Raw genomic sequence first — 15,124 nt, 5'->3', positions numbered from 1 at the left:
GTGTGTGTGTGTGTGTTATGGGACGGGGGGTTAATGTCATAGCTAATCTACTAATGTCCCCCAAGGCATGTCCTCCTCCCCCCCCCACCCGAGAGACACTGTTGTGACAATGGGACACTTGTGTCACTGTCACCCCGAGGGGCATCTGGGGGGACGGAGGGGGGGCTACTGCGGCATGTTGACTGTAGAACATGCGGCCTCAGTTTCACTGAGATGATGAGGAAAATAAAGCATGAAAAAAAACACCAAAGACAGACGAAGAACTGATGAAGAACAAACACACATAACAGGTTCATGTAGTTCAGAGTTTCACAGTTTACTGCCAACGTTTGCATCTAATTACCACACTGCTCAATCCACCAAGTTCACCAACATCCTGTTTGTGTGTGTGTATGACTGTACCTCATGTGACCGCACGGGTAACACTAGATGGCGTCAGACTGCCGCCCAGTTTGAGATGAAGCCAGTTAAAGCTACAGTTTGGTAACTTTAAGATTTGGAGGGATGAAACCCTCTTTTTAATGGTCACACATGCAGAGCACATTGTTCTGCTTTTAACCCATCCTAGTACCAGATGGGCAGCTCATAGGACAGCGCCCGGGGAGCAATGGGAGTGAGGGGGGAAGGGGGATGTCCTGTGCCTTGCTCAAGGACACCACGGCAGGGCAGGAGGTGAACTGGGACCTCTCCAAGTAGCAGTCACACTCCATCTTTTAGGTCTGGTCGGTGACTTGAACCAGCAACCCTACGGCTCACAGTCCAAGCCCCTACTGAGTGAGCCACTGCCGGACAAAAATAAATCTATACAAAAATACATTTATTAAAAAGAATTATTTGTCATGTTTGCTAAAACTGTCACTATATACTGAAAGTAGTGCATGAGACAGATAATAGGAGAACACAATCACGCTCCTCTCTCCCCCTGTGCTCCCAGAGGCATTTGAAAGATTCCACTGCGCGAAGGAAAACAAACAATCAAGGACAGAGGAGTCTGTCGCAGTCAATCATCTGCATCTCGGTCAAACTTTCAAACTAGGAAGCACTGATCAAATACGATTTAAGATTCTGCTGCTGCATTGTCTGTTTCTCGCCTCAAATGTTTTCAGAAACATATCTTTCTGTACTGTTTTTCTGTTAAATGAAAAAGTTAGCTCCTGGTTTCAGCATAATGAGAAATATGTTTCTGAAAACATTTGATGTGAGAAATGGGCAATGCAGGAGCAGAGTGTTGAAGAACAGAACTACTGTACTACTTTATTATTTTGTTTCGCTCAATTCATGGATGCCGATCACGGTTATGTTATTAATCCCATAGACACTCAACAATTGAGCCAAGTTTGACATAACTTTAGACTACACCAGATACATAAACGATGTGTGTCCTGAGGCATTTGTTAGTTTCTGATGCTGGGAAAATGGGAAAACAGTAAAATTCCTCCAAGACTGTACTGTATCTCTGAACTATCTCTTTAATCAAATCACACACTTTTAGGCTACTCTATGTGATATTCTTTTGATAACTAATGTAATGACCCCCCCCCCCCCCCCCCCCCTGAAACAGTTTGGGGAGGCCCACCTCCCACTTTAAAAACCTCTGTATATACTAACCCATTACTACGATACTCATCTGGATTGTGTATCGGGGTGAAACACTAAAAATGGCAAATTTACTAATTTGTGTAAAATGAAGGATTCTATCGATCCATCTATCTGAAGGCATATTCTAACTCATAGCGTAATTTAGATTTTTAACCATTTCACCCGGTCCTAGTTGTGACCTGTTAGTAGTTTGTCAGCAGAATCATAGCTGCCTTAGGCCATGCTGTTGACTCTTTCTGGTTTACAATAACCGTACCAACAAGATAAACCAGCCTGGATTATTCCCACCCAACCCAATGACAGCAAACTGTCACCGACCGTCACAGGTAAGAACAGCTGCAACATTACCTCTTCTTTCTTTTTCCATGTTATTGTCCTGCATGAATCTGTCTTACTGATTGATTTCTCTCTTCGTCTAATTTAAGAATAAAATTAAACCAGCCCCTGCTCGTTGCTTCTTAGAATTTTCCTTTGATAAACTATAAATTAGAATCACATTTTCTTTTCGACCCTATCTTTCAGTTAACCCTGCGGAAAAAAAACTATATTGCACTTGTTCCTAATATAAACATTACGTAACTTAACAAAAGGTTTTTACTGAGAATAAATGATCAATTAAAGGAATACTGTAAGGTAAGAGAAATACTATGTTTTGATATATAATCAACCCAAGATTTAGTTGGAAGTAAATTCATCCAAATTATTCAAACTCAAAAAGTCAAAAGCAACACACGGATAGAAAAAGCACATTTGCTAAAGCTAATGGTCAGATCCAAGTTGTGCAGCCGTAAACATGGCTCTCTGTCCCTCCTGCCTGAGGGTCACTCAGCCGCATACCTCCAAAACAGCAGCCCTGAAATTTGAGGTGTTTCTAGCAAAGACTTGTTTAAACGCAGGGTTATTATTTACATCCTCTCGTACTGAGCTCACTGTGACACGGACATGAAGAAGAAATGCCTCATGTCTTATACCTTGCTCTGAATCCTCTACTCTCAGATTGTTGAAATGGACTGTCCATTGCGATCGGCTCAGTACCAATATAAATGGAAGAAACAGAAGAAATGACCATAAGTCATACACCGTATATTTCAAATAGTTCATATTTTATTCCATTGTTTTGCTTTTTTTGGAGCGGTCTCAGAATGGAGAACATTGTCAGATCCAAAACAAGCTGGTTGGCTATTTTCACAAGACCTTCTCTACGGCGACAGAGATTCAAACAGCCTATTTCTGAGTGTGGACATCAAACAAAACAAAGAGGAGCAGTGGATTCCATATAAACTCAGGTTAGACAACATACACACACAACACCAGTGCTGATTCTGACTATATTTAGACGTTACGAGCCTACAGACCACTAAATATAAGTATTAAAAACAAAAAAAGTGTATATCATTATGGAGATAACTTCTGTTAATTACCGTTTCAAACATTTACGCTGAAATGCAAAAGCAGTGAACTGCAAGTACTGCATTTAAGTAAAGTTAGAAATGTAAAGGTTAATTATAATTTCTATATTTAATTTAATTAACCTGGGATATCTGGATAATATCATGAACACTGTTTTTTATTTTTGGCACTCGAAAACTGTACAAACTAAATCTTGATGATTTAATCAAATCATTGAAAGAAGCGATGATTAACACAACATTTGTGTGATGACATTTACACAGTTCATCAGATATCAGGGAAGGTGAGTACATGGGTCTAATTCAACACAAAACTAAGAGTACTAGTATCAAATTATCAAAGTATCAAAATCCGCTCAAAAGGTTCTTCATTCTCTGATTTGTTCTCGTCATTAACCTTGTGCTTCTCTTAATCCTCAATCTGAAACTGTTGCAGGAAGTACAGCCATCACAGAACTCTTCGAAGGTGAGCCTGATCACCTCATCCCCTCATTGGATCTCTCTTCGCAGAGATACACACAGTGTGTGCCGATGGCTTTCATCAGTTTGCGATAGGCTCAATCATAGTGACTTTATTATCAGATATTTATTTAAACAAAACAACAACAGCATGCATCATTAAAACGTGTTTTAAGATTATGTTTTATTCCAGCTTGATGGATGGCGTCAAAATAAAAGAATTTGACGCCATCCATCAGCTCTGCCTGTCGTGGGAGCTGCCAGCACCAAATGCCAACAACAGGAAATGGCTTTCTTCTTTATTTATAGAGACATACATCTTGATGCTAGCTCAGAAACAGACACTTTTTTGCTGCCTGACATTTCAGCAAATTTGCAAATACCGTGTTGTTACCCAGAGTTCAAATCTACTAGTCAGCAAGAAAAAAGGGACTTCAAAATCTATTTACTTGTCAACTCAAGCAAAATATCATCAATAAGCAGAACACCTACAACAAAACGGGAACTGGGGGTTTTCCAGTAAATCTTTCAAGACAATACATCTTTATCATACAACTTTGATTAATCTGAAGCAGGAGGCCTGAGAGACGTTTTGTTTTTAAACTATCCAAGCGACATCACTCGGTTATGTCTCAGATTTCTAAGAGCAATTTTTGCCATCTTAAAATAAGGTACAGATGAAGACATTTAATAATTGCTTATGAAGATCTACAGTTGTGTTGAGGTTAGAAAATACACTAAAAACATCTGACCATGTTAATAAACTTTCACTACATTAACTTCCTTTTTTAAAGCATCAGAGAAGATAACTGATGAATCATTTTGAGTATAATACACCATGTCTGTATTGCAGGTTATCGAGCAAACGAGGCGTCAAATCAATCAGTTCCAAAAAGGCTTAAAAGAGACGGGACTGTGGCCGCTTCTCATTCACAGAAGAGATGCAATCCCAATCCTGTTCCCCAGAGTATCAGAAGCACAAGTCACACCTCAGGTACAGCAGAGGCACATCTAACAGTAGTGCTAACTACTGTTAGATGTAGATAACTAGCCTATATTCAGACAAGCTTTCTTCAACCTTTGATTATTCTCGTTTACTTTTCCTACACAAAAAAACTCTAAATTGCGCCAATGTCAAATACTACAGAATTTGAATACGGCTGAAAGCACATGTGATTTCAGACGATTTTGGATTGCATCATCTGGCCCTCGTCTCTCACTGTCATCTTTGAGAGCTACAAAGTCGAGGACGAAGGCGAGTCATTGATGTATGTCGAGTATCTGGCTACTTGAAAACATTGATTGAAAACGGTATGTACAACTACTGTGATATCTTTTAAGCTACTGTAGCATGAAGCCTTCTACGCAGTTTCTGTGCCGACTGATCAGCTGTTTTTTTTCTTAACACAGCGTCTCCAGCTGAGCTAAAGAGCCTCGTAAAGTTCTGGATAGGATGGGAGGTGCCGGCCACAGAGATGAAGGTGGAAATAGTTGAGGCTACACTTCCGACAACTTTAACATGTTTTGAGGCATTATACTGCGTACAAAACATTTCATCTGGATTTGTGCGCATGCATATCAACCAATTACAGAGGTTTTAGATGTGTATGAAGTGGAACAATGTGTGTGTGTGTTTGTGTGTGTGTGTGTGTGTGTGTGTGTGTGTGTGTGTGTGTGTGTGTGTGTGTGTATTATGATGTATATAATAAAGCATCTTTGGTTACTTGCCTTTTCTTGAATTTAGTTTTTTCTATAACACATTTTTCATTGTTGAATTTGCAAAGGCTTTCCTGTCGGTGTCATATGGGGTCACCAGGTCTGTATCTGAAAAACACATGTTTGTATTTACAAGGAGTGACAACCATAATGATTAGAGTGACTACATAAGCTACAAACTATGCAGGCTGTTTTTTTTACATTAATGTAAACATAAATCTATGCTCTCAGCATCCCAAATGTGAATATTTGTTGGAAAATATTCCCTGATTTTCTAGATGGGTTTTGATGTCTTTTGGAAAAAAGCTTAACATTTGAAGATGTCACTTTGACTGTCCTGATTATCTATTTAAAAAAATGAGCACATTAATTGATACTTAAACCAACTGTAAATTGCAATCCTACACTCAAGCAAACAGTGTTGGTACTGTAAATGCACATACAAGTCAGTATGGTATGTGGGCCTAGCATGTAGCGTTTGTACTGGTGTTCAGTACCCACAATGACCACACGATGGTAGCAGATGTCAATCATTGTAGAGCTAAACGCTCGTCATCCACTCTTGTTTTCTGTTTTCTCTGTTGGCATAAGCAAGCAGCTCCTATTTCTATTATTGCTTTCTCAACCATTAAGCATATCAGAGTGACCTTTACCAGCTAGTCCCTAAAGGTCGTTTAAGGTCGTGGTAATAAAGCACAAAGGCTGGAATTACTTTTAGATTGCGTCCTAATTACTGTGTAAGAGGGAAAACAGCTGATTTACCATTCGGCTCTTAAAACTGATTCTCTGTTAAAGGTTAACCTCTACACATATAAAACAAACGGTGTGATGAATTTACTAACTCATTAGATAAAACATAGGATAAAAGAAAAAAACATCTGAAAACATCAAGAAGAGGAAGAGTCAATCAAGATAATCCTTGATGCCGTCAGCTGGAAGGTTATCACAGTGATTACCCTCAACCCTCGGAGAAGTGCCTGTGAGTGTGGTGAAGTCCAAACATTTGGATTCAGCCTTAATGTTCCACCTGTGAGCAGCTGCTGTGGTATACCTGTCCGGTCCGGTGCTCAATATCAAACCGGTTTGAACACTTTTACACCAGCCACTTTTAAACTGCTGCTTAAAGAAATCTTGGGGAGGAACAAGGTTATACCTTTGTAATCCAAGAAGGAAGTCTCCTCTCTATTTTTCTGTCAACAATCCTATTCTCAGGCTTCTATATGACACAATGAACTCTCTCCTAGTCTGATGAGCCGGCCTTTTGCATGAATATAAGTAAAGCACAGTTTGCAACCAAAGAGAAAAACAGATCAAATGGAAAGGGGAGGAAATGTATTAAGTCTCAAAACCCCTACTTTTAGCATCCTGCCGTTTAACTCGCAGTAATCTGAAACAAAAGGAAAGGGAGGGGAGAAAATTCCTTCAAAATGTATGAATTTGAAAAGCTGCAATGTAAATGCTCTTGCACCACTCTAGCTTGTACTCTTCAAATGTTATTTTACTGTGCTCATGAAGCGTACCATGTCTTTGTGCTACTTAATAGTTTATCTTAATTATACACTGTCAGTTTCTGGCTCTAGTTTTTAGTAGGTTCAACATATTTCCAATCCAAGTTCCCTCCCCATTCACCTCTCTCTCTCTCTCTCTCTCTCTCTCTCTCTCTCCTCTCTCTCTCTCTCTCTCTCTCTCTCTCTCTCTCTCTCTCTCTCTCTCTCTCTCTCTCTCTCTCTCTCTCTCTCTCTCTCTCTCTCTCTCTCTCACTTGGCCAGTCAGTCAGAAACTCCCCTGTTGCTCAACACGCATTAAGTTTGCGGACTGAAGCAGCAACAACAGAAGCTCCTCCCTTTCAGCACATCTGGAACAGTGGAAAAGTGGAGAGACATATACCAACAACTCTATTTGTATCACCAGGATAAAGTCCTACAATTCGGGTCAGTAAGAGAAGCTACTTTTAAAAAGTGCAACTCCTCCACCTTCCTTTGAAACGCTGGTTTCCTGAACACACCCCAGTGCTGCATTTCTCCGATCAGGGAGTCAAACTTCAACCTGTCCATCATCACTGACTGACTGCCTCTACTAACTGCAGGTAAGCAATGTGGATATATTACAGCCTGCTTACAGTAAGCTTCCTGTTTGCTGCTTGCATTTTGCTGTATCTAATTTCCTACTCTTTGTGCCGATGCATGATGGGAAAAACACTCTGGCACAATGTAAATGTATTTTCCGTGAAAGTCAGGTCAGAGGAGACTCCTTTGTTTGAACAGCTATCAAGCGTTAGGGTTTGCTAAGTGGTATTAAAGGTGTGCAATTAAACAGTAACAAGTGTAGAAGTTGATATAGAATAGTAGAATACTCTCAGCGTAAATCACACAGATGTCACATGCTGTTACATTTACTTTATGAACGGACTTCCTGATTTGTTTCCACGTCCTTCGTCTCATCCACTCTGTTTTGTTTGAGCATTCCTGTAAAACTGTGTCCCCACATGTCTAAACTCGCAGAGCCGCAATTATCAACATGTAATGCATCTTCAAAGATACTGTGCAAATCATTTAGCAAAGACCTGGTAATATTCATGCAGTGAATAAACAAGTTATTTAGTCAAAGAGAAGCCTTGACATTTAACTCCGAAAGACCAGCAATCACAAACCTTGTCAGGCATAATAATGACATAACGCGTCAGAGCAGCCCTTATCTGTACAAATCTAAATAAATGCTGACTAACTTGATTCATTTAATGTTTTTTTCTCACCTGCTATTTACGTACTTTGTCCTGGAGCTGGGTGTTGGAGTCATCTTCACATCATGACGCTCGTCTCATGTCCAAGCTTCTACCTTCTTTTTCTGCTCATCACTGATTGACTTGCCCCCAAATTGCTGTAAAACAACATGAAAGAGTTACAGATGTATTTGGGACTTCTGGTCATATTTTCCTAGAAGCTGGAAAGCTCTAAAAAGGAAAATGTTCTACCAATGCCTGCCTGGTACAAAATATTCCTGACATTTCTGTTTTCACTGGCAGTAAAAGCAAGCTCTTGTCTCGTTACCAGGACTGTAGAATATTCAAACTGCGAGCCGCCTTTACATACAATACACCAGTGCCATGTTGCCAGTTGGTGTCAGTGTGGCTGTTAATATGAATTATCTCTGGTAAAACATAAATGATAAAGGGCTTTCACTTTCCTCTGCGTTTCACATCCTATACTTCTTCTGCTTCAGTTTCCCTGAACCTTACTCAGTTCAGACTTCTGTGGTTGTGTTGTGACTACACTTCTTTTTTTATTCAAATGTTTCTCACTCATGACCCTAAAAGCATATCCCAGACAGAGTTGACAACTGCTAAAAACAAATAAGTAAGTAAAAAAAAAAAGAAACATATTTTCTGGGTGGTAAAACGTCTATATGGTACGTGATAGACAACACTCACATGTGTGTCTACTGAATGTACCAGGGATTATATTCACCATCCATTCCAGTTACATCCCAGAAAACAGCAGAACTTTTTCTTCGCAGTCAGTTTTTCCTATATCTGTTTTAAAATGTCTGCCTGGCCTTTGAATAACCCCCGGTAACAGTCGGTGCTGACAATGAAACGGAAAGTCACAGAGCAGCAGGAGCCAGACACAAAGCGCTCCACCCATTACTTCACTCCGAGCGATGATTTAACATCATACAATGAGCTCATATTCACCTTAGGTACCATTCAGGTGTCAGCAGTAAAGGCGTCATGTTTAATTTTAGGGTGTTGTATTTACTTGTAAAGAAAGGGAGAGAGGTAATTTGGTGCGGCCAGGCACACACGGAAAGTGTGTCAAAGGGTGAAAGAAAATGGCCTGATATCAGACTCTGCTCTGGGACATCAGCTCCGTCCTCTGACCAATCGGAAAAAAGGAGAGAACTCAGGTAGAGCTGCTTCTTCAACATGTTTCCTGCTTTATCGAACAAACCTGCCACTCAGATTAAGGAGTCTGCAGAAGTGATGAGACAGACACAAGCTGGGGGGGGGGGGGGGGGGGGGGGGGTTAGATGGTGGGAGTCAGGGGCGGTTTACACGGTCAGGAATGTGGATGTGGATAAACGAGATTGGATTGGGAGGGGTCATGCTGGGAAACACACTGGGTAGAAACCGGCAGAATGCCAGGGTCCTTCACATTCCACCAACTTTAAGACAAAGTCACGTTTTCACCATACTTCAGCACTGGCTGTCTCCAGTTTTCGAAGAGGGCAACCAGCAAGTCTAGACTGTTAACAAACAACAACAAAAAAGGAATTCTTCTTGTATTTTCTGCTTCACTTATTGGCTTGCTGGTCTTTTACAGAAGCCGCAGGGAATTGGCAGGAGTGAAATGACAGTCTCTGGGCCTGGCTTTACAAAGCCAAAATTACAGGCGACCAAATCTGGATGTTTAATGAAGTTTCTTACAACGGAAACTTTGTTTGCTTGATGGCTGTGCAAAGGAATATATTTATTAGTTCATTGATCCATTTGTTTTTCTGTTTAAGGCATAGTTCCACAAGTAAATTACAGGCTTTTAAACCAGGTCTGTTGAATGTTGAATTGTTTTTAGCCACATTCGCAGATTTGTATTCTTTTCTACCATCTAATTTCACTGTTGGCTATTTCTCTCTGAAAGTAGATAATAACTGTGTCTGAGTCTTTATATGCAGCTCCTGGACAATTAAGATGCTGTTATTACAGTGTGTTTGTGTGTGTTCATTCTGCATGCATTATTAAAGGATGCAATTAGGAGGAGGAAACAAGTGTGGCCGCTGTCAGAAGACGGTTTACTTTGCAGAAGAAGTACTCTGTGACGGGCGGAGCTTCCACAAGTCCTGCTTCCTCTGCAGTGAGTAAACTCTTTGCTGCTTCCTGTCATTGTCAACGTGGAAACCACTGAACTTCTTACACTTGTCACTTGCCATTACAGTCACAAGTATTAGAAGAACTCAGCTACTCACAAAAATACTTATAAGCATGAACATGTGTAGATGTTCCTCTTCTATGACAGATATCCTCCTGGATGTAACTTCAACATTTGTGTAAACTCAACATTAAATGTTGATAAATTAGATTTCTTTTTCTTAGCAAGCACCTACAACTAATCAACGTACACTTACAGCAGTTAAAGATATATTTGTTTCCTATCTTAAAATCATAAACATGCATCATAACTCTAAACATGTATTACCATTAAAAGACATGTATTGAAATAAAGCATAAAGAAAAATCTTTCTCTGCCTGAACTTCAAAAATATTCATGAGTTCATGAGTTCTGAGTGGAGTTATTTGTGTTCCTGCCTCGTAATCGAACATTCCTGTGAAGGAATTTAGATGAAAACATGTTTTTTTTAATAGGACTGCTCCATAAAAGGAAACTGTTAGGAGCCTATCCCAACACATATGTGCTCAAAAACATGCACAAATATGCAAAACAACAACACGTAATGTGTGTGTGTGTGTGTGTGTGTGTGTGTGTGTGTGTGTGTGTGTGTGTGTGTGTGTGTGTGTGTGTGTGTGTGTGTGTGTGTGTGTGTGTGTGTGTGTGTGTGTCTGTGTGTGTGTGTGTGTGTGTGTGTGTGAATGTGTCTGTTTTCTCAGTTGTGTGTAGGAAAAACTTGGACAGCACTACTGTAGCTGTTCATTCGGATGAAATCTACTGCAAGGCGTGCTACGGCAAGAAGTGCGGTCCAAAAGGCTACGGTTATGGCCAGGGAGCAGGGACACTCAGCATGGACAGGGGAGAGTCTCTGGGCATTACACAAGACGAGTGAGTAACACAGAAAACACACACACACACACACACACACACACACACACACACACACACACACTTCTTGATCTCTTTTAAAGGCACTTTATCCACGGTTTCTCTGTCTCTGTCAGACCTGCTCCCCATCGACCGACCAGCAACCCAAACCCGTCCAAGCTGGCTCAGAGGTTTGGAGGGTCCGAAAAATGCCCTCGCTGTGGCAAGGCCGTCTACGCTGCTGAGAAAGTGATTGGAGCTGGGAGTGTAAGGAAAAACACACACATGTGCATGCTTGCAAAAAAACAAACATACACCCCTTCTAAAATGGGTCTTCTATTTATTTACAGGCGTGGCATAAGTCTGGATGCTTCACCTGTGTCTCGTGTGGGAAGAGCCTTGAGTCGACCACGCTAGCTGATAATGATGGAGAAATCTACTGCAAAGGTAAAACTTCACCTCCTATACAAGAATGGGTTGAAACTAAATCATATTAATATACACTTACACAGAAGCCCTGTAACACACATCTAACCCTTTCAGACCAGACTGCAGTCATATGCTGTCACGTGTAACACAAGACCTTTACAAGTGTGGTTACATTATGGCTGCACGATATGAGGAAAAGATGTGACATGTGATAATGTTAATGTTACATGAGATAAATAACAGATATTAAATTGTACTTAGTTCTGCTTTTGGTGGACTGCTAACATACAACTAATTGCTTGTAGGAAAGTATTCCCAAAATTATTTAATTGAACAAATTGAACTAAACATAAAAGGCAGTGATAAATAAAAAGTGCCGTTTTCTACTAATACTCTCAACTCGACATCACATTGATGATAAAAAACGATATATTGTGCAGCCCCATACACATGCTCTAAACTGCTACAGCATACAGATTTACTAGACCTAATATAACAAGGTGTTGTAATTATAGAATATAGGGTTTATGGGGTTATATATATATATATAGTTTATTTTATTACTTTGGTTTCTTCATGGACACTTATTAACATACACTTCCAACCATGTTCATGTTGACTATGAGATTTAATTCATGGTCTTGAAGTTGTGGCCAATAAGGTATCTATAATAAGTATATATAGGCCTAGTGGTTTTACTGTATAGTAAAATGTCAGACCTGTTTTCAATGCTGGTCCAGAGGCTGGTGAAGCCAGGCAGGACGACCAGTGTTGATCCACTCAGGCTGCATTTGTCTGAAAGAGATATGATGTTTGATGCACCACAGTACTAACACAACATACACAGTTTTACTATTAAAAGAGCAAGATTGCAAATCCTAAACAATAGGGGGAAACGATTGGATACAAAACTAAAATGTCCGGTCTTAAATAAGAGAAAATGAACTGCTATGTTTTGTTAGTGGTCTGTGAGAGGGGGGCTGAGTTGTAATAAACAAGAATACAGCAGAGGGTCCCCCAATACATAAAGATATCCTCAAGTACAGTTAAACAGTTAAATTGTCAAAAGGTTGTTTTGATTATTAAACTACTTCCTTTAATGTTTTTGCATATATTTGAATTGAGAGAACTGTCTCACGGTGCACTTTTCTCATATAGCATGCATTGTGAGAATACAACCGTTTATTGAAATATTCATTCATTTCAAATTGTAGTATTCCATGTGTTGATTTATTATACTTTTACATTAAAGGACGGAAGCAAACAACACAACACAAAACTTCTGTGTTCATCACACTTTTTTGCAAACAAGACTAACCTTGAGTATCGCTTGAGATTTACTGCCAGGCCTACTTTGGGACTTTTCGTCGCTGGGTCGTCAATAAACTGTTTCATGGCCGACATTTTGACCTGGGAAAGCAAGAAAACATTGACGAGCTCACTGACATGGCTTACTGGGAAACTTCATGGAGCCATCTTTACGCCTTTCATTTCCTGCTTTGACAAGTCAAATAGTCTGCTGTGAAATAGGATGTAAGCCCTATTCGGATTTTGAGTATAGCACACCTTAAGCAAAAATAAGCAGGAAAGAAAAGGAGTAAAAGCACATTAATGATGGCTCTATTTAGGCGAGCCAGTTCTTGGGTTTAGTTTTGTACTTGCTGGCTTCCTGTGGTAGTAATGGAACAGTGCCACCATTAATGTTAGTAGTACCACACGTTTCATGCTGTGATAAATCAAAATGTCTGCTGTGAAAAAGATCTATTTCAAGAATCCTCAAAAACTCTCCTGTCCATGTGGATAAAAAAAGAAAAACCTGTTTCCCAAGTTGCTCTTTAAGGAAAATGAAGATGCTTAGCTAACGTTAGCCCTATTTGTGACCTCAGCACTTAAAGAATATATTAAGACTCTCAAACTTATAAACACAAAAAAAAGCAATAAAACTGTCAAACTGTGTGGTCAATTTGCTTTAAAGAAGAATAACATGTGTTTTTTTTAATATAATTTAATGTAATTGAAGTGCATTTAACACAAATTTAAAATATATATATTTGTTTAATTGTTTTATTCATATTCTTTGTGTTTCTATATCAATATGTTGAGTACATATCTGCTTATATATTTAACTTGTCCAATAAAGATTCAAATAAATCAGTTACAAGACTTACAAAAGTGGAAATAACGGATTTCATCATTGATTTTGAAGACATAGAAAGTACATTTTTAAGATCACGAATGCCTTTAGAAAACTTCTCAAATGTTGCTCCCTTGATGCGTTTAGCTAACGTTAGCTAACTCGAGTGCTAAGACCAATGCACCACCTGTGGTTATCTGAAGGATATGATGTTGATACCATGGGGTGGAGATTGTTGACATTACCTTTCTTTTCAACAGGCTGTTATGGCAAACACTTTGGCCCCAAGGGATTTGGGTACGGAATTGGAGCCGGGGCGCTGTCACATACTCAGTAGAGACCTCAGGGATCTTCGTTGACAGGTTTCCAGAAAGCTGCACTATTGTCCGCTACCTACAGAGGGCATACTGCTGCCAGTAAACATGCACCTGACAGACACATGCTTGATACAAAAGCTGCATTCTAAACTTAAACAAAAGGGAAATGTAACACCATTTCTGCCTCATAAAGGTCAAAGATGATTACTAGTGCTGTAACAGTAAATATTGATACATAACCCATACTGAAATGTAATCTTTCTGTTTAACTATCTGCTCTAACTTCTTTTATCATATTCATAGAGTAAATACTGCTTTTTTGTATGTTATGCTTTTCTCACTGTATAATAATAAATAAAGTTAAAAGATTTGAGTGCCAGATGTTCTTAATTGGTGCAGAAATTACATAAGAACATGTGAATTAAACTGTGTGTGTGTGTGTGTGTGTGTGTGTGTGTGTGTGTGTGTGTGTGTGTGTGTGTGTGTGTGTGTGTGTGTGTGTGTGTGTGTGTGAAGTATTGGAGGGTGACGTTCTGTGTTCAAGTTTCCAGAAATGTCACATGTTCATTGTGTCCATTCCTCTCATATCATCGCAGTGACACATCATCACAGTGCTGGGATGATAAGTCCAGTATCTTGTAAAGTTGCGGGGAACTACAGCTTTAATCCACCACAAGGATCACTTGTCACATCAGAGCTATGTTACCGTCAAGGGTGTAAACAATGACAAAAAGCTTTGTTTATGTGCCCTAATTAAGCTTTGCCTCCTAAGTGAATAGTGAAGTGAAACCTCAGGAACCCGCAGGGCTTTCAAGTTTGTTGTGCAAAATGTAACCAGTTTCTCCACTAAAGCTAATTTAACTTTAACTATCACATTCAGTTGCCTTTTAAATGTTTTAAACATACCCACAATTAGACCTATTATAATATAAATATATCAGAACTGTTTTTTCCAACACTTTGTTGCAAATAGGCTACAGGGCTTTCACTAATGATATCACTTAAAATAAATGAATAAGGAAAACATTAGCAATTGACTGATCTTTCAATCTGTATCTGCTCAACAATAACATTTCTTTCTTACATTTTGTTTATCTCACACACTTACAAATTACAACATCTGCCTTCTTTAGCCTCCCACTCACATTTCAGCTCCAAAAGAGACACGATGAATCAGTTTATCATAATCAGTTTTTGGAAGCTGAAAAGGCAATGTGATTTAAATCACTGATGTTTAAGTACTGACAGTTGGTGGCAGTTTTCTATAAGCCTACACTGGTGCACTGTGACCTAAGTGGAAGGTGGCTAAACCCA

The 15,124-nt window shown here is 39.5% G+C and overlaps 1 protein-coding gene across 1 annotated transcript; it reads left to right on the top strand.

Moving 5' to 3' along the window:
- Positions 1-6,960: 6,960 nt before the first annotated feature.
- csrp1a (cysteine and glycine-rich protein 1a) lies at positions 6,961-14,183 on the top strand. Its single transcript, XM_029435581.1, has 6 exons — positions 6,961-7,269; positions 9,921-10,030; positions 10,783-10,951; positions 11,068-11,197; positions 11,281-11,377; positions 13,754-14,183. The coding sequence occupies exons 2-6, from the start codon at positions 9,922-9,924 to the stop codon at positions 13,828-13,830; spliced, it is 582 nt and encodes a 193-aa protein (XP_029291441.1). The 5' UTR covers positions 6,961-7,269; position 9,921; the 3' UTR covers positions 13,831-14,183.
- Positions 14,184-15,124: the final 941 nt, after the last annotated feature.

Source organism: Cottoperca gobio, chromosome 7 (genome assembly GCF_900634415.1).
Source record: "Cottoperca gobio chromosome 7, fCotGob3.1, whole genome shotgun sequence".
Classification (NCBI taxonomy): domain Eukaryota; kingdom Metazoa; phylum Chordata; class Actinopteri; order Perciformes; family Bovichtidae; genus Cottoperca; species Cottoperca gobio.
The sequence above is the reverse complement of the archived record's forward strand: the minus strand, read 5'-3'. Positions and strand labels throughout refer to the sequence as shown.

What these genes read in the sequence shown, in the direction of transcription:
- csrp1a (XM_029435581.1), top strand. Translation starts at nt 9,922, where the DNA reads ATGCAATTAGGAGGAGGAAACAAGTGTGGCCGCTGTCAGAAGACGGTT. An exon ending in CTGGGCATTACACAAGACGA is followed by an intron (nt 10,952 to 11,067) that starts GTGAGTAACACA and finishes TGTCTCTGTCAG; the next exon opens with ACCTGCTCCCCATCGACCGA. An exon ending in AAGTGATTGGAGCTGGGAGT is followed by an intron (nt 11,198 to 11,280) that starts GTAAGGAAAAAC and finishes ATTTATTTACAG; the next exon opens with GCGTGGCATAAGTCTGGATG.